General features: G+C 55.5%; 1 protein-coding gene and 1 long non-coding RNA gene across 3 annotated transcripts in view; both read right to left on the reverse strand.

Annotated features, from left to right (window-relative positions):
• Window positions 1–1,450, reverse strand: part of LARP1 (La ribonucleoprotein 1, translational regulator) — a 41,704-nt gene extending 40,254 nt beyond the window's left edge. For both annotated transcript variants that reach the window (XM_039559690.1, XM_039559689.1), the window contains exon 1: window positions 1,035–1,450. In XM_039559690.1, the coding sequence (XP_039415624.1) occupies window positions 1,035–1,377 (343 nt within the window). In that variant the 5' untranslated portion in view covers window positions 1,378–1,450. The remainder of the gene's footprint in view (window positions 1–1,034) is intronic.
• A 936-nt stretch (window positions 1,451–2,386) lies between these two features.
• Window positions 2,387–3,814, reverse strand: LOC109144608. Its single transcript, XR_002045475.1, has 2 exons — window positions 3,545–3,814; window positions 2,387–2,617 (listed from the first exon to the last, which is right to left on the reverse strand). It is a non-coding gene; the product is annotated as an uncharacterized LOC109144608 (long non-coding RNA).
• Window positions 3,815–18,786: the final 14,972 nt, after the last annotated feature.

Raw genomic sequence — 18,786 nt, forward strand, 5'->3', positions numbered from 1 at the left:
CAAACCACCAAACAATCCGAACAGAGACTTCTACCTGGCACGATTAACTTGTCCTCTATACTTTCCATTAAGATGACAGCTTTCCAGGTGGAAATTGCAGAGCTGTCCGTCTCCCAAAGATCAATAACTCTGATGAATCATCATGCTAGGCAGTAACAGTTCCTACAAAACACTAGCACATACAGTAATTGGGAATCTGATGTCACATCTGGCAGTGTGATCTCAGAGTTAACAGAGTCAGGTAGAAAAAGATTAAGTCTTTCCCAAACAAGACGCTTAGTGAAAACTTCTGTGTTTTCCTCCTACTCCCGATTCACTTGAAGCAGATACGAGGGGAGCACAGCACCCATCCCGACAGGCGAGGAAATGGTGTTCTGCAGTTTCAGCCTTTGCTGACGACAGCAGCGTGTTACAAGCGCGATTTGGACAGCGCAGCCCCTCCGCTTCCCTTTTCGGGGACCCCCGTTCCCCAGCCGTGCCCCTAACGCAGGGCAGCGACCGCGCTGGGCAGAGCCGCGCTCGGCCGCGGCCCCCGGCCCCGCCGCCGCCATGAGTCGGCAGAGAAAGGCGGCGCGGCCTGCGCGGGGGAGCCGCGGCCGCGCACACGTGGGCAGCGCAGGCCGCGGCCCGGGGAAGGGCCCCCGCGGGGGCGACGGGACCGCGCTCCCGGGGGAGCCGCACGCCGGGAACCGACCACGTTGCCGGCGCTGCTTGCGGCGGAATGCCGGGAGCGGGAGGGGCGGGGGAGGGGGGGGCCGCGTGTCCGCCGCCGGGCCCGCCCGCCGCCGCCGGGCCCCCGGCGCCCTCCGCTCCCCGCCGCCGCATGGCCGGGCCGCGCTGCCCTCCCCGCCTCGTGGCCGCGGCCGGCGCCGCCGCTCCCCCCCGCTCCCAGCGCGCCCCCCGCCCCGCCGCGGCCCCGCAGGCCGCGGGCGCGGCCCCACGCCGTGTGTGCCGCATGGGGCGGCCGCCCGGGGCGCGGTCGCCGGCGCACCCGGCCCCCCCCGCTCCGCTCCCAACGACCTCCGAGCACCCACCGGGAGGCGACTGCCCGTTCACGGCCGGCGCGTTCTTCGTCCAGGGGTTCACCTTGGGCGGCGGGGCCTCGATGAACTCCCGGCGCCCCGCGCCGCCCGCTTCGCCGCCGTCCTCCGCCTCGCCGCCGGCCCTCAGCAGGCTCTCCTTCTCCTGGTTGTTGCTCTCCTCCTTCTGCTGCTTGGCGCTGGGCGGCCTCGGCGCCGCCGGCCCGCCGTCGGGGCCCATGGGCGGCTCGCCCTTCTCCCGGCCGCCGTCCTGCGGCGGCTTCAGCACCAGGGCGCGCTCCTCGGCGGGCAGCAGCGGGGCCGTGCCGGGCAGCAGCGCCTCCACCTGCGTCGCCATCTGCGCGCCCCCGAGCCCCGCCGGGAACCCCCCGACCCCGGTGCCGCCGCAATATGGAGCCGCGCGGGGACCACGCGACTGCCGCGGGGGCGCGCACCGCCCGCCCGTGCGCGCCGCCGGCGAGGGGAGGGGCCGCGCGGGGCGCGCCCCCGCGGGGCGGCCGGCGGCGCGCACGGGCCTGATGCAACGCCCGGCTGAGCTGGGGGGGGGCTTAAAGGGCACCGGCCCCTTCCCCGACTTGCCGGCCTCACTGTCCAGCCGGGAGATGCCGGGCTCAGGCCAGGGGTGCGCTGCCGGCTCGGGGACTCCGGGGACGAACGCACCGGTGGAGCCCCGGAGTCCCGAGCCGGCTTCGACAGTCTCCCCGGCCGGGGATAACGGATAACCTGGTTGGAAAGTGCAGAAAGGGACTTGGTGCGTGTCCCGGGGAACACAGAATCACAGAAACGGTCTGGTTGGGCCATCTGGTCCCACCTCCTTGTGTAAACAGGGTCGTCCCAGAGCACATGGCACAGGGTTGTATCCAGACGGTTCTTGAATATCTCCATTGAGGGAGACTCCACAGCCTCTCTGGTTTCTGTTCCAGTGAGGGTCACTGCACAGTAAAGAAGTTCTTCCTTATATTCCAGGTGGAACTTCCCGTGCATCAATTTTTGCCCATTGCCTGTGTCCTATTGCTCAACACCACTGAGAAGAGCCCTGCTCCATCTCCTTGGCACCCCCCCTTCAGATATTTATACACATTGATGGGGGAGAGACCACCTCTTGTCTCCTGTGCCCAGAAAAACCTTCGTTTGAGGAGGTTAAAATACATAATTGATCTCTAGCTGATAGAATGTCACATGCTCATCACCATCATTAATGTTTCTGGTATTTGTCCTCAGTTCTTGCAGCCAGCAAGACAGTGGCTGCAGACTGTGTGTGTATGTGCACGTAAATTATACACGTTTAAAAGGCAACCTGCATTGCTGTTACCATTTAGCACAACCTGCCTAATTCACAGCAGCCCTTACTTGATGCCTTTTTTATTCAATGCAAGCCTCTCCCAGCCTCTTCCCTCATCACAGCAACCACGCGACTCTGCTTCTGCCCGGAAAGGTTCATCTGGAAGTCCCAGCATGTCCCGCAGCCCCAGGGACACATCTATGCAATCCCTGCAGGAGACCCGTCAGCATGACAAGGCACTGAAGACGTAGCCCCCAGCTGCTGATGCGTGGAGAAGGATGAAAAGCTGATTTCACTGTTGGAAGGAAAGAAGAAAGTGAGAAACAAACGTGAGCTCAGCACAACATTTGGAAGGGCAACAGCGTCAGGGCTCTGGTGGATCCATAGAGGGAGTCCCAGGCTGTCAGGGATGCTCCACTGAGACCATCTCGGCTCTCTGCATCCCTTGGTACCCAACCTCTTGGCAAAGAGAGTACCCTCCTGTGCCACAGCCTCAGGAATCATGAGCAGTTATCCCAAATCATTCAAGAACTTGGCCAGTAAAATTCCAAAAGGAAGTTTAAATATAACTCCAGTGAGCTGTCTGCTGGCCTGGCTGCCTGGCTGGCTCAGTACCTCAACTGCAGTAACCCAGGCCACACCCTGTGCTCTGTATGGCCCAGTCCGTGATGTGCCAGGCGTCCCTGCGCTCCTCATGAGTGTGACTTGGGAGCTGCACAACCCCCAGCCAGTCTCCCACCTACACCCTCTCTAGGAGCAGCTCCTTGGGTGGGGAGCACAGTGGGGTGAGGAAGGTGGCTGCAGCCAGGGGAGCTGCAGCCCAGTGGTGTCCCTCACCTGTCCCCCAGCCAGTGTGCAGCATTCCAGTTCGGTCCCTTTGGGACGCTGCTCTGCTGCCACGTGAGCGGGAAGGAGCCCGCGGTGGCCAAGAGCCAAACTGGCTCCAGAGCTGCCAGGCAGGAGGGAGCTGGGCGAGTCTCACCCTCATGCTGTGCCCAGCCAGGCCAAACCCCGGCAGGGTTTCAGTGCTAGAAAATAAATGCACAAGCGAGGGGGGAGAGAGGGAAGTGTCCATGCAAGCTTCCTGCATCAGCCGTAGGGAACATCACCTTGGCAGGTCAGCTCTCAAACACCCCATCCTTCATGGGAAGGGAAGCTGAGTGTGCACCACCTCCAGCTGGTGTAAACACACCGGCCATGTCTCTCCCCTTGGTCTCCTCACCTCTGTTGGACCCATCTTCCCCTGCTCTGCCCAGCATCCACGGCACTTGGATATTCTGCTCCTCCCTCCAGGGGCTTGCTGAGAAGCAGCCAAGGAGTCTCCACATTTCTGCAGGAAGTAATCCATCTCTGCTTTCCCCAAATTCAATGAAAGCACCTGACCAGCATCCCCAGTCCTGCTTCTCCACCTCATCCTTCACCCCAGATGTGTCCCTGTGCCTGCCCAGACCACATCAAGCAGCTCTGGGTGCTGCCTCCCAGCCCTGTGCTGGCCCTGCGCAGGCTCCGAGGAAGCAGTCTCCAGGGAAACTCCTCTGCTGAGCAGTGATTTGGGCAGGAGCTCCCCACCTCCCTTGCTCCGTGTACAACAGCTTATTTATTTCTCCCCGACTGAAGCGTGGCTTGCATATTTATCACAGACAGCCGGCTGCTTTGGTGCTGGCCTGCAGGTTTAAAGATGCTTTGATGGTAGCCATTAATGTCTCTGAGCATCTCTGGGTCTTGCTTGGCTGGAATATCCCCAGCTTAATTTCTGCTGGTCTGGCAAGCTCACCTAGGGTCCCAACCTTCCCTTTGGGAACAGCTTTAGTTCAGTGGCGTGGAGCAAGGCTGTGCATGGCAAGGAGCACAAAGCAGCCAATGTGACTGATACGCTCCTTAACTTCACCATCCTGTTTGGCTGGTAGTTCAGCCCCTTTCTCAGGTTCTACTTTCCTAATTTTGTCCAGCGCTGTGGCAACGAGGTCACCGTTAAAAGTGTTTCCTGCAGTTTCACCTTTGCTCTAGTCTGGTGCCAAATGCCGATCAGCGTCTGCAGCACACTCCTGATCACACCTCTTCTCCCTGCATCCAGGGGCTGTGCAGACCTCGCAGTCAGCTCAGATTTGAAGTGTGCTTCCCAAGGGAATTTTCTCTGCCCAGCACCTCCAGACCAGTTTGCCTGCTGCCAGTGCTGGTCACGCTGTTCCCTGGTGAGATGCCCAAGCTTTACACGTGGATGGCAGAATATTAAGGCTCAGGCATCTTTAATGCTTTGCAAAAGAGAAAGAGGATTTTGCCAAGGCAAGTCCAAGCTTCCTATCCTGAGTCATATGCTTTAACTTATTTATGTGGTTGTTATTGCTCCATGAACCCTGCCAGGCAAAAACATTGTCAGGGACAATGCACACAAGGCTGGGCTGACTTTCCTCCAGCAGCCCTGCAGTGTTGCCCTCCAACAAACCCCGCTGCCCCTGAGGGGTGTCAAAGTCCTGCTCCCAAAGGACTTGCAAATGCAGCCTGACCATCCAACTGCTGGTGCCCATAGGGAAAAGCTTTTCAAAGAACACCCAGAGCTCATTCCTAGAAGGGAAACATCTTCTCTTTGAGAGGGTGGTATGCTGGTGCAGAACCATTATCAGGACTCCGGGCCAGCATTTACAACTCTGAGACTGAAATGGGAATTTTCAATTTCAGGAAACCTGACTGTTTCCCATTGAAAAATACTCAGCTTGCCCTGAAGTTGCTCATCAGGATAATCTGACCCAACCTTTTCAGTCTGGGTGAGATTCTTTCCCACAAGGCAGTGGAAACCCAAATTCCAGTCCCGGTTTGCTGTCCCACTGGTGAGTGGGGCTGAGGGCAGGCTGCCAGCAAATCCCTGACACCGTGCCATGGCAAGTGCCTCCCAACCCCAGCAGACACCTATTAGTGGCACATTGTGGCCACCACAAAGGACTCGAGTACTTTTAAAATAAAACACCCAAACCTTTTATTCTACTACTCAAAATACTCACATTTCAAGCTGCTTTAGCTCAGAACCAGAAGAAAGTGCCCATTCCTGCATGTTTCTGCCAGAGAGACTTCCAACGTCCCATTGTTTAACCCAGATTTTAGCCTCTCCTTGCTCTGTGTTTTTAACCCCAGAGCTCCCACCCCTGATCTGGAGTGAGGGACCGTGTACTAAAGCACAACACGCAGCCTCTTCTCCACTTCTGCTGCCAGGGCCCAGGGGTGAGAACACACTGAGTGCTCCCAGACAGTCCCACAAGCTTTTTTCTATCTGCAGCCATGTGATGCACAGAGATGGAAGACACTCCCTGGCTCTGAGATTAATTCACTTTTGCACCATTCTAGCAAAGCATATGAAAGATCAGCATGAAGAGTGAGCACATTCCCACCAATAAGTAATTTTCAACCTGCATAATAAAACAGCAGACGCTAACGAGTTCCATTACATGCCCATTAAAAAGTGCTTTCACTTAGCAGGACTCCACAGCCCAGGGGCTGGGGCTCAGTGGTTTGATGCCAAAGCCACTGTGCTCTCAGGGCACTCGTGCCATGCATGGGGTAGGAACCAACTCCTGGAGTCGCCAGCCCCTCGCTGCTTCCACCCATCCTCTGCACACTGGGAAGTGGTGCTGCAGATGTGTTCATGCCTGAGAGTGCACCCCATGGGTTTTCCTGGTGTTAGGAAGTTAGATTGAAATGTGAGCAAATATCCTGTAATTAAAAGTCTGAAGTCTGCCATGGAGTTTTTGCATGTTTTTAATAAGCGGATTGGAGGGAGGGATATCGAATGATACATAACTGCTTCTACCATCCCAACTCTTCCCTCCAAAAGCCACAGTTCTTGTAGGACTCCCCCAAAGCCAATAAATAACCTTGACTGCTTGAGAAAAATTCCCCCATTTCCTAGTTATTGATGACATGGGCTTTTGAAAGCAATATGTCCTCTAGAGCACAATTTCTCACTTTGTATATTTTGCTGGAGATATATTAGCCCAAGGTTTCTTATGTCCCCTAAACTACTTCCATTTCCAGGAGCTCGTGAAAACATGACATAAGCTGACCACTGAGCCTGATATTTTCTCTGAAGGATATTTACCCTCCATGCCACCCCTCTACCATCAGGAATTTCAGCAGAAATATTTCAGACACTTCTACAAAGAGAAAGGAGATATAAGACCTCTACATCCTTGTTCAAGATGCCTTAAACTCTGCTTGCTTCAGATGCGATGTCCTGCATCCTTCCCAGGTCCCAACCACCTACAGCAGTGCTGGAGGTCCCTGACTCAGCTCGCCCAAGGATGTGCCATTCCTATGGAGAAACAAAGCATGCTGGCAATGTGCTGTGATTCCCAGGAATTTGTGTTTCCCTGCCATCAGCTCCTTGCACCAGCACTGGCCAGGGTCATACATCTTTCTGCCTTGTGCTTGATGTGCAGGGAGGCACCAGCCAGCAGCTACTCTGCAGAGCTCAATTAATTCAAGCAGTGGCAGCTTGTGCAGGTGCCCTAAAAGCTCCCAAAGACTCAAGGTGAGAATCAATAAGATTGATGGGTGGAATTGCTGGGATATTTTCCTCTAAGCACCTAAGGATAATTAACAGCCAAAATGCTTGGAGTCAACCACCAAAGTTATGAAATACTAAATCAGAGGCAGCTCCCAGCAGCTTCGCTTGCTCCCTTTGCAGGTTGTACATTTGTGATGAAGCCATCAGCCATGCATGGCCGCAAATTCTCTCTTTTCCCGTGGGACTTCTGCTCCTTTCAGGGGCTGGCAGTTATTTAAATACTGTTTTACCCCTCTGCAGTCAAAGCAAAGCCCTGGGCTTTGCCATTCAAATCCTGGCCTGACCCACAGCACAAGGATTTCACTGCCAGGTGTTTCCCTGGCAGGCAGCACGCTGGGATCTGTGCGTTGCACCAGTAGGTACAGATCCAATGGGTGCTGTTCTCCTCCTCGGATAGCCAGGGGACTGAAAACTGGTGAGAAGTTAAAATCATTTTGCTCTTTTGTGTGCAAGAGTTCAGACTTCTGCTCCCCCACTTTTGAGGGCACTGGGCATCCTACCCCAAATGCTTTCCTTCCCACTTTTGCAGCCACATTGACTCTGGTGCCAGGCACAAGCAGCCAGCAGCCTGGACTCCAACAGGCGTCCTGGGGGTACCAGAGGAGGTGGAACCAGGCAGGAACCCCATCAAGAGCCAGTCTGCAGTGGTGGGGCTGAGCTGCCTGCCCAGCTGTCCCACACAGAGTTCAGGTCTCCTCCTGTGACCCGCAGCAGAGGGTCAGCACACACCCACTCCCTGTCCAGCCGGTCCTGGCTGCCTGCCCTGAGCACCAGCCATCACACCATGAGTGACAAAGGACCCCAGGAGGGTACAGCACATCTCTGTGTCCAAAAGCTGCACCGTGCACATAAGCAAAGGGGCTGGAGCAGGGCCAGCTCCATGCCTGACTCCACCTGACCCCCAGGCATGACTAAATGAGCCTCCTTTAATTTTGGGATGTGCTGTGTGGGCCTGTTGTGCTCCTGGTATCACGAAGTTCTTCCTCCACTGCATATGTTTCTGCTCCCATTCCATTGCAGGGAAGCTTCAGTTTTCAGGTTTTCCTGCCTTTCCTCCCCACGCTGTGACTTGGGAGGGCTCCATCCTGCACAGATGCTCCCTGTGCAGCCAGCACAGCTCTCCCGTGCACCCAGCACCCAGGGAGCATGGAGGGGACATGGCTCCATGCTCTGAGCATCCCCTCCCCTCGGGCTCTGCCTCGAGCCAGGCCCTCCGGCTGTGACTCCCACTCAGCCTTGCCAGCTTTGTGTTTGCTTTCCCAAATATTTTGCTGGTGCAAAGGAAACATCAGCCTGCTGAATCATGAGCTAAGCCACCTCCACCTTCGAGCTGAAGCCCATGAAGTGGGAGAGACGATAAATTAGAAGCAAAGCAACGCCAAAGCGTAGAGCAACATACACCAGTCCTCTTCGCCCCCTGGCAGTCTGCCCTGGTGCCACCAAGTGAAGCTGGGGACAGTCCCCGTAGCCAGGATGCTGGCATTGCCACTGCACCCACCACAGCCTCCTGATAACACCCTGTCAGCAGCTAATCAGCGAGTCAGAGGTAAAAGGGCTTCAGCAAAGTGCAGTGCCAGCACCCAGCCGTGGCCACTGCTGTACAAGCATGGCCTGTGGGACACAGGCAGGGGGATTAAGAGATCTGTGTCAGCAGTGGGCTTGTGTACACAAACACGGCAGCTAAAAGGGCTCGTGTCCATGCTTTGTCCCCAGGGAGGTCAGTGGGGATGGAAAAGGGTCGTGGAGGGCTGGACATGCAGTGTCTGTGTCAGTCCTCTCAGCCAGAGGAGGAACAGGGCTGGGGATGGCAGAGTGAGATTGGCCTCAGGCAAGGGGACTGTACCCCAGCTCCCCTCCCCGCAGAGACCCAGCCTGGGGATGGCAGATAATGCTGTAGTGCCTGGAAGGTTGCAAGGAACTCCCTGGCTCTGTAGTGGCCCTCAGGAGGGCTGGAGAACCTCACCTGGTTCTGGAGATGGGAGCAAAGGAAAGGAATTGTTCCACCAGTGGTTTTAAAAAGCCCGGAGCTGTTGCTGTAGGAAAGAGTCATCGAGGTCAGCAGCTGCAATGGCATTAACCAGAGTATCTCTAAGTAACCCCAGGATATAGCTTGTCTGCTTTCCCAGCTCCAGGGGGCAAGCAAGACTATGGGATGCTCATGGACATGCTCCTGTAAAGCTTCCAGGAAGATCTTGAATCCATAGACCACAGAGAGCCAGTGGACCAGGAGCCCAGGCTTCAAGATACTGTATTTTATGAATTTATATATTTCCCCTTGCCTCTTCTGTCCCTGTGCTTCCCAATGAGCTCCTGAGGTCCTTGACAGCCGAACAAGCAACAAGGGGAAAAGAGACTAACCTCAGGGACCTGAAATATCCTCTGCCTCCAATGCTGTCAGGGGAAATTAATGTGGGATGAGAAGTTTAATTGCAAATCTGGGGATGCAGTGGCCATGTTCTGCATCAATGAATTCATTTCTACAATTACATCAAGCAATATCAATTACATCCAGTGATTGAGGAAGTCCTGAGGATGTTAGGTGATGGAGATTGATGCAGGAGTGACAACGACTGACCAGCTCCAGCCACATTTGGTGAAAGAATCTCAGGCCAGAAGTGCAGAATTTGCAGGTGGATTTTGTTATATTTTGGCTGCCCAGTTTGGCGGTGATACAAGAGCTTTCCCTTGTCTGGTGAGAGGAACAGTGCTGACCTGTAAGGGAGTCTGTCCTCCTGCCAGGCTTGTTGTTAGACTTTGAAGTCAAATCATGAGCGAAATAAATGTGAAGTCGTGAGCAGTCAGAGCCAGGATTTCTCGCCTGTGTTTCAGTCTGTTCAATTTTCATGCTTCTCAGCTAACACTGTTTGTTCCTAAACACATTTTCATCCGACAGCAAGCAAGGCCAGGACTTCAGAGTGGAAACAACAGGAGCCAGAGAGGAGTTTATCCTCTTCAGAGAGAGACATTGTTCAGGTTGTCTCCATCCTCAGAAAAAGAACAAGGAGAAAAGCACATATTGCCCCTCTCCAGCCTACCAAGTTACTTAAGCTCCTGTTCCCACAGTGAAATCTTGCCTCTGTTTCAGTACAGCCAGCACAAGGTCAGCACAGTTCCACCTCAAGGTGGTCTTTCCAGCTTTCCAGAAACCCTTGACAGCAATTTCTGTCCTAAACCAAGATCACCCTGTAAGTCTGCCCAGCAGGAGAGACATCTTTACTCTTGGAACGGGATTTTTTTGAGCTTGCTTCCAGTCTACAGCCTTATCTTATTATTTTGTAATTCCTCTCCTAAAGATGCAAAACCAAAGCTCGTGCCAAACCAAAACATCCCTGCAGTTTATCCGAGCAGGGAGGAGCATGTGATGGTGGCCCAGAGCCTGGAGCAGGATGGCAGCTGGAGCCTGGAGAGCAGCTAGGGATGGTTAATGCTAGTGGGCCACAAGACCTCCCCAGGACGACACGACACAAAACCCACATTAGTGGCTGCTTTTGACTTTCTCTCCTGCCTGGTGGGATGGGGACACCAGAGAGGGGAAACCCCAGGGCAGTGTCCCTGCACACACATCCCTCCCTCCCTGCACCTGCCAAATCCAGCCCCATTCCTCCTCCCAGCAGGTCCTGAGGTGGTTTTGCCTGAACACTCCCTGTGGCAGGCAGGAGCCATCCTGCTCCGCGTGGCACTGCTGTTCCTGTGCCAGCACTGGCCGTCTCTGCAGCTGTACTGTCTAAGCTGTTAATTTAATAATTAACTTTAGCGAGCCTCATTAAGGCACCTCCTGCCTTTCTCCACATGGTGATGGCGTGTTATGGTCACTGATAATCCCAGCCAAGGCCGGGGCACTGAGCTGCTGCTGCTGTGAGGCACTGGGGCATGCTGTCTGCTTCATCCTCAAACACAGACATGTCCTCCCAGGGTCCTCAGCATTTCTCCTCCTCCCCACACTCTCTGGGGGCTAAACACTTCCATGTTGTCCCCTTTCCAAGCAGGGGGTCCACTGACAGATGCAGTGCAATTGCTTTTTGAGGACTGTTTGGGATGGCAGTGGAAGATGAATCCATGGAGTTCCCCAAGTGCTGCTGTTTGGGATGCTTTGCCTACTGAAGCTGTTCTCTTTGTAATCCCTCTAGTGTCCTGCTTACTTGTGTGGTAGCCCAAACACCAGGAAAACTCCCAGGAAATTGCAGTGAGGTTGGCTGCTCACATTTAAACTTTTTCTAACACACTTTTGTCCCATCTTGAAGGTCTGCTGGCTACTGGAGGGCAATCCTGCCCATTCATCCCACTCCCAGGGACAGGACAGGGTTTGGAGGCAGCTCCTGAGCTGCACCTGTCCCAGGAGCAGCTGCTGGTGTTTGGGGGTTTGCAATGCCAGCACCAGAGCAATCAGGATCTGTCCTTCCCTGGAAGAACCAGTTCCCCAGGTAGCAGCAAATGGGACTTTCCCTTGGGCAGAGGCCAGGGACCCTGTCCTGCTCAGCAGGGCTCTGCAGATAGGCAGGCTGCAAGGCGTGCAGTTCACATGAGGAGGGGAGATAGCACAGCCGGGCTCCGAGCACTCGGAGAGGCCAGAGGGATGGAGTGAGCCAGCAGGGCTTTGCCCATGATAAAAGCTTCAGCACCCCTGTGTGTAATCAGGAGAGGGCAGCCCCAGCTCTTAACTGCATCTGTGGTGAGCCAGGCTGGGTGGGGTGACACAGGCAGCCAGGATGGCAGTGCCGGAGATAACTCGGTGTGCCAGGAGACAGAGCCGGCAAGGGAGAGAGGGGCTGCCTCTGACAGGGAGGATTTCCCACCGTGGCAGGTGCCAGTGCAGCCCAAGAAGTTGTGCAGCTGTGAAGTTGTGAAGCTGGGCTTCCCTGCATGGTCAGTCCTTTGGGAACTGGCAGTGCCATTCTCGTGCCCTCTCCCTCACCCTGGGCCTCTGCAGTGGAAATTCCCCCATCCCTGCTTCCAGGGAGAGGTGATCCAGGGAGTAAAAGGGAGATATTTGAGGTTGGCTCAGCACCATCTGAGGCTGCAGATCCTCCATCACCAGCATCCCCATCCCCAACCACCTCCTGTCCTGCTCAGAAGCACATACAAGCTCAGAGACTCTCTCCTTGCTTGCAGCAGTTTTCATGTGCCTCTGTGGCCACATTTGGGCTTCCTAAAATCATATGGCTCCAAATCAGGACCTGGTCCCAGCTTTGCAGCCCACACCATGACTCTCAGGACAGCTTGATCCCATTCCTGTGCCCACGCTCCTGGCAGGAGCTGCTCCACCAGCCAGGGATCTGTGCTCTCAAAACAGAGTTTTTTCCTCTCCCTGTTTTTAATTTATTCCTTTTTTGACCAAGCAGGGTGTTAGAGGAGCATGGCAGTCTGGGGAGGATGCTCCCAGCTCCCTGGCAGGGGTTACAGTTCCTTCCCCCTCTATTTCTTTGAGGATAGCACAGCCCCAAGCCTCCATCCAGCTGATGTTGCAGCTCTGGGCACTTGCCAGCCCTGCCCCGTGACTCAACAAAACCACCTGACCCTGTAAACAGGCACCCCAGAGCACCCCAAGGATGAAGGGGGGTGTCCTTGGCCCCCTCCCAGCATTGCACCGGAGCCAAGTGAGAGCTTTGGTTGGTGCCTTGGCCAGCCATGCTCTGCCGTGGGTTCTGGCTGAGCTCCCAGCAGGTGGTAGGTGCCATGGAAAACCCACTGAAAACCTGTTTATGGCTCCCGCAGCCTTGTGCTGTGCTTTTTTTTTCTGTTTTGTTTTCCAGAGAGTATTTGGAGGTGAGAGGAGGTTCCCCCTCTCCCTGGTCCCCGGGGCTCTCTCTTGAGAGGCATTAGAAAATCGGTGCAGTGGGAATTGCTTATCCTTTCCGGGAGGCATGAGACCCCAGGATGGTGCAGGCACAGAGATGTTTGAACTGTCACCGTGCCCAGCAGGGCCCTGCCAAGGTCACGGTGGAAGCTTTGGAGTGGTTGAGGATGGGGAGCAGCACAGAGCCAGCTTCAATTTGCCTGGGGGCTTCCCCTTTCCTGCTGGGAAAGGAGCCAGGGCACGGCACAGTCAGCAGAGGAGCTCCTCGCGCCGCAAGGAAAATCGGCTTGGAAGGAAAAACTGCTGCTGGCTCGTTCCAGGACGGACCGGGGAGCGGGGGAGCCCCGGGATCAGGGAAGTCCGGGGATGAGGGGAGCCCCGGGAGCGCAGCGCAGCCCCGGCTCGGCTCTGCTGCCATCTGCCGCCGGCAGCCCGGCCCGGGGGGAGCCCGGAACGCTGCTCAGCCCTTCTTCCAAAAACCGTGAAAACAAACCCTTTCTCTCTTTCCAAAGGGAAACACTTGTCCTGCGGGAACAAAGGATTTGCTTGAAAAGTAGCTGCCCGGGGCAGGAAAGCAGAAAGCCTCCTCCTGCCTGGCTTCATCCCAGAAATACATCCCAGGAACACGCTGGGACGTTTGCAAGGTGTCCTCAGCACAGTACGGGTTGATACGCCCTGGCTCTGGCTGGGGCATCCCCGAGATAAGATCTCAGCTCCCAGAGCCGGCATCCCGCGGCTCCGGTGCCAGGCCAAGCAGCAGCGCTCTGCCAGAGCCTGCGTGTGCAGAGAGATGCAAATACCCGCTTGTGCAACAAATAAATCCCATTTTCCAAGGGTTCCCAAAAGAGGCGATTTTTTGTTTCTGCGTCCTCTGCTCTCAGGGCCAGTGAGCGCCAATTCCTCCCCCTCATTTCCCCAAATTTCAGCTCTACAGACAACACAGCTGCTTCCAACCCCAGCTACACCTGGAGGGCTGGGTTGGCAGAATCCCGAGGTGAAAAAGCCCAGAGGTTCCGTGCTCTTTGCAAATTTGGAGATAGTTTAAGGTAACAGTTCCTAAACCCTGCTGCTCCCTGCGGTGCCTAGCAATCCTCAGGGATGGGAGAGCCAAACTCCCCAAACAGCAAGAGCCCAGCTGGGAGAATGCGCTTACAGGGCTGTGGGTTAAGTCACCCCACGACGCCCTTCGCCCAGAGTCCTGTCTCTGAGCCCCGCTGCCCCTTTGGGTCCCGCTGAGCCGGGAGAAGAGTCCCAGGAGTGCCAAATATCTCCGTGTCCCACCGCCAGCAGCCAGATTTGAGGCTCCTGCCGCGGGATCGGAGGTTTCCAGTCGGTTACGCCGAGTGTCCAGGGGGTGGCACATGTGGACTGCGGCTCCACTCCGGGCTTGGCCCGATTCCGCTCTCCTGGGTCCCGTCCTGGGGATGCTGCCGGCCAGGTGACGGTCACCTGTGAGAGGGAAATCCCTATAGCACGGTGAACGCACGCATCCTGCATCGCTCCTTTGAGTTGTTCCCACTGCGGGTGCGCAGGGAGGCAGATGGAGCTGCAGACAGGCCGGGATAACCCTCTTGGCCATCAGCTCCCGTCACGAACGGGTCTGGCACTGCCCTGTGCTGCTCTGCAGAGCCCTCTCCGGGGATCCTGCCTCCCCACCATTCCCTGAGCAGGGATGCACTATGGGATGCACTTGCTGCCAGCCTGCCTGCGCTCCCTGTGCCATGGGAGCTGTCCCCATCCTGCCCAACACAGCACTTTGAGATGCCAGGATCATGTTCCAAGTGAGGCAGGGCATTCATCAGGTCTCCAAGGGTATGGCCAGCACTGAGCAGCTGCCTGAAAACATGCCCAGGTGGCAGTGCCAGAGTGGCAGCACACATCCTCCATTCTGGGCTGGATACTCCCCTCCTGCCTGCCATGAGGGTCCCAGGAGTGCTTCCTGCTAAACTGAAGGTGGACATGGATCACAACACTTCAAGCTGGAGCATCCATGCCTGGATGCCTCCCACAGGTTGGCTTGTGGACTGGGCAGGGATGGCCATTGTGTCTTCTAAGGAAACTGTTATGGCTGCAAAACCAGGATCTTTTCCCTTAAAAGTCCCTTGATCTTTCCTCCAAACATCAAATCACTCTGCTTGCTCAGGGACCACTCACCTGCCAGGAGAATGTTACAGCTGCTCTTGGATGTGTTCAGCAAGGCATCACAGCATTAGCTGTGCACTCTAGCTCAAACATTCATCCAGCTCCCAGGGCTACCATCTCTCCTCTCTGAAGTCCTGGTGGTGATTAATCATCTGGGGGAAAGCGTGTGGCACGGTGCCATTTGTGGGTGTTGGCATTGCCCAGGTGGGACATCTCGCTGCTGTCAGCCTGCAGTGGGTGTGATCCAGCACTTGGCACTGGAGGGAAGGGGCTGGGCTGGGGTGCAGGACACGCAGGTTGGACTAAAAGGAAGGGGCGACGGCTCAGGTAAAAAGTTTATGAACGCATTGGACTGTGGAGTTTGAGCGAGCTGCTGCCTCTCGTGGTAAGTGCAAAAAGCTTCCAAAGGATCATTATCAATAGACATTAGCCCATGGGATGGAAACCGCATGGGGGGAAGCCCTGTAATGCCAGGGACATGCGCCGGTCCCAGGGAAGCTTGCACGCTTGCACCCCTGCACAGCAGCGCCTTGCACTGCAGGAGGGAGTGCCTCCCCGTCCCTGGCTGGGCAGGATGGGAGGCTTGGCAGCCACAATGGCACAGCTGATGACTGTCCCACGACCATGGAATGAACCATCCCATCTCTCTTTGCACACACACTGCTGCCAAGTGGCCGCCCGGCCGCACGGGATCTGGTGTGGGGGCACTGGGGAGAGCAGCCCGGAGGAGGGTGACGGGCACGAGTGGGAGCCCCGAGGCTGGGACAGGCTGAGGGAGTGCATGAAGGGTCCTGTGCTGGCTGGAGGAGCCAGATGTCAGGTCTCGTCCGTCTCCGAGGCTCGGGCTCCTCCGTGATTAACTGCTGGGCTGCGCTGCAGAGGAGCCGCGCGGCCGCTGCGTTTGATGTATGGAGCAGGAGGCGGCGAGGGATTTTCCTCCCCTTCTGGGGTTAATCCTTCCCTGCCTATCGCAGCCCTTTGATTGCAAAGCCCTGCAGATAAACCTCCTTAGTCACCAGCAGACTGCGACAGAAAGGATGCGGGCAGGAGCGTGAGCTGGGGAGATCCAGGATTTGGGAGCTTTCCTGCTGCAGACGGTAACTGTGGAGTGCGTGTGCTCCTTGCAGCCTGCGAAAGGGGAGGAAAGTGCTTTTCTTTTGATTAATCTTGATTAATTCTGCTTTTTTAACCAGAGATCCAAAGTCACATGAAAAGAGCCACAAAACCCCAAACGAGCACCGCTCCCCACCGTCTCTGTTTGAACGAAACCTTTCCAAAGTCGGAGCGCTTCAACAAATCAGGAACACACCCGTGAACATGCGGTTTGGGATATGGCAATAGCCACACCACTCTGCCGCTAGCCCCAGCCAGTTTTCATCACGCACAGGCAGCCATAAAAGCCAGCCTGGAACAAACGGGGTTGTTTTTGCAGGAGTGGTCGAGTTTTGGATTTTAATAAGCCTCAGCTTCCACATAATTTTTCTCTTTAAAATGCCAAAAGGCACCAGCCCAAAACAAGGCTTAGAAAATAGCTTGAAAATTCCTGTAAAATATCTTGTAAGTGTCTAAAAGCTGCCGAGCTTTGCTCTCCTGGGCTTAGAAATGCCACCTCCAGAGCAGAGCCACAGGGTGAGGGAGGGTCTGGGGAGATCTCTCTGGTCCCTGTCCCACTGCAGGGCAGGAGCTGCTGAGGGGACATTGAGTGGTTCAGGCTGTGCTGTGACAGAGGAGTGAATGGTTTGGGTCAAGCCTGTCCAGCCAATTAGGAGACAGAGCTGCTGGAATGGGGACAGCCAGGGATGCAGGACAAGGATGTCCTCGGTGCATGATGCCACTGTGTGTCCCCTGCCTGACCACCAAGCTCAGGGAATTAAAGCCCTTCTAAGCCCCACACTTGCACCTGACTGCCCTCCCACAGCCTTGTCCAGCTTGGTTTTACCCATCACATAACCTGACACAGGCTTGACTGTCCTATGGTGCCTGAATCATTTGTCTTAATACCTGACCTGTGAGCTTTCTCATTGCAAACTAAGTTGATTACATTTTGTCCCAACTTCAGCAGACCCTGAGATCAACTGGTCACTGTTGTCTCAGAGGTCCTGGGAGACTCTTATCATGTCCCTCTCCATTTCCAGCTTTCTAGAGAAAACAAAGCCCATCTCTTTGGTCAGGTTGGACTACCCACTTTGTCATTCCTGCTGCTGCACTGACTCCTCTGAGTGTCTACACCCCTCCCTGAGCTGGCAGCCCTGAGCTCTTGGGGTTCACGTTGATCAGTGTTCAAAGTAGGGACCCCAATGCCCTGAGTCACTTGCTTTGCCTACGTACTCGAGTGCACACGTGAGTTGAGGCCAAATGCAGCTCCTCAACCCTTCAAGCCTTGAAGTCGAGGCAGGACATCCCCCTGCATCACATCTGGAACTGGAGGGACCAAGCTGCCCACATGCTCCAGGCTGAGGGGTCCTCAGACCCTCACCACCAAATGCACACTCACATCTGCATGAACATCTGCACGCCCAGAGCCACGTGCTGCCTGTCCAGCTTTTCAGTCGAGGATTCTCCAAGCCAAAGGTGGAGTGAGCTATCCCAGACTAGAGGATGCTGTGCTTCTTGACTTTATTATTCCCAGCAAACGACACCCCAAATCCCTCTCATTTGAGGTCAGAAGCTTTCCAGCTGCCCAGACTTCAATGCTGGGAACATAACATTTTTCACCCACCCCTCTGCCAATCATCCTCCCCTTCCCCCACTCTAGGATTTAAAGAAAGATCCACAGGACAAACAGCTCAGAGCCGGCATCCGAGCAATTAGAAAAGTGCTTTCTGCCAGCTGCTAGACTGCTCGTCACCAGTCTGATGGGTAGACTAAACAGCAAGGACCTGGGCTGATCCCCCCTGCGCTGCTCTGGCCTGGAAATGGGGGGGGATCAGGAGAGCGCAATGGTTTGCATCAAAACTGGCAGCAGCGTTCTAGAGGAGAAGGCCAAGGGAATCCTGTGGCTGCTTAAGGGAGGCGGGTGGGAGGAGGTGGAGAGAGGGCTGAAGGGACTCTGGAGGATGGAGCCCAGGCTGTGGGAAGTGGGGAGCCCCTGGATTGGAGTCACTTTCCTCCCTTGCTGCAGTCCAGCTTTGCATCACCCCTCTTCTGTTGCCAAACCTGTGTCCAAGCCCAGCATGACAAGCCTGGGGCTTCAAAGGTGATTTTTTTTTCCCCTTCAAATTTTTCCCTTTCAGCCCAAACTCTCTTCTTCCTCTTGCTCTACAGACAGACAACACAGACAGTTTTCCCCAGGGGCTGGGGGACTCATCTGGAGGAGCTGGCGCCATTATCTGGGAGTCATTCCCTTATCTGGCAGCCGATTTTGGCTCTGGAGAGTCAGCACCTCTCAGGTGAGGAAGGCTGGGACAGCAGCTGCCCATGCTGTGCAGTCAGGGGGGGTTATCAGTCTGGCCACCCCCTCACCTGGCCAAGCCCCATCAGATAGCAGCTCTCAGACACCCCTGGGGTGACAGGGTGGAAATGGGACATTGCATCTGGGGAGCTCTGGGAAATGCCTGCTGCTTCCTTAAAATAAGGAAAGGAAAAAGCATAATTTGGGCTCGGGTCCCTCTTCCCACCAGTTCACAGCAGTGTGTGATTGTGCCAAAGCAAATGCAACGGCAGTGGCGCTGGAGAGAGCTGCGGCTTTTATTGCTCTTATCTCCCAGCTTCTGGAAGATCCCTCTGCCTGCGTGGGGGTCTGGGCAGGGACACGGTGCACACGCCACAGGGAGAGCAGCTGCCCCCTAAATCAAATTGCCATGATTTACACAGAGGCTCACAGGTTAGGTAACTGCAGTAAACAGAATAAACAGACCTCCCTCTGGATTTATGGACTGGCAAAAGGACCTTTAACCACAAAAGAAATGTGCTTTCCAGCCCTCTTCTATCACCAGATCCCAACCAAAGGCTTAAATGCTTATGTGAAGCCCAC

This window comes from Corvus cornix, chromosome 13 (genome assembly GCF_000738735.6).
Source record: "Corvus cornix cornix isolate S_Up_H32 chromosome 13, ASM73873v5, whole genome shotgun sequence".
In the NCBI taxonomy this organism is placed as follows: Eukaryota; Metazoa; Chordata; class Aves; order Passeriformes; family Corvidae; genus Corvus; species Corvus cornix.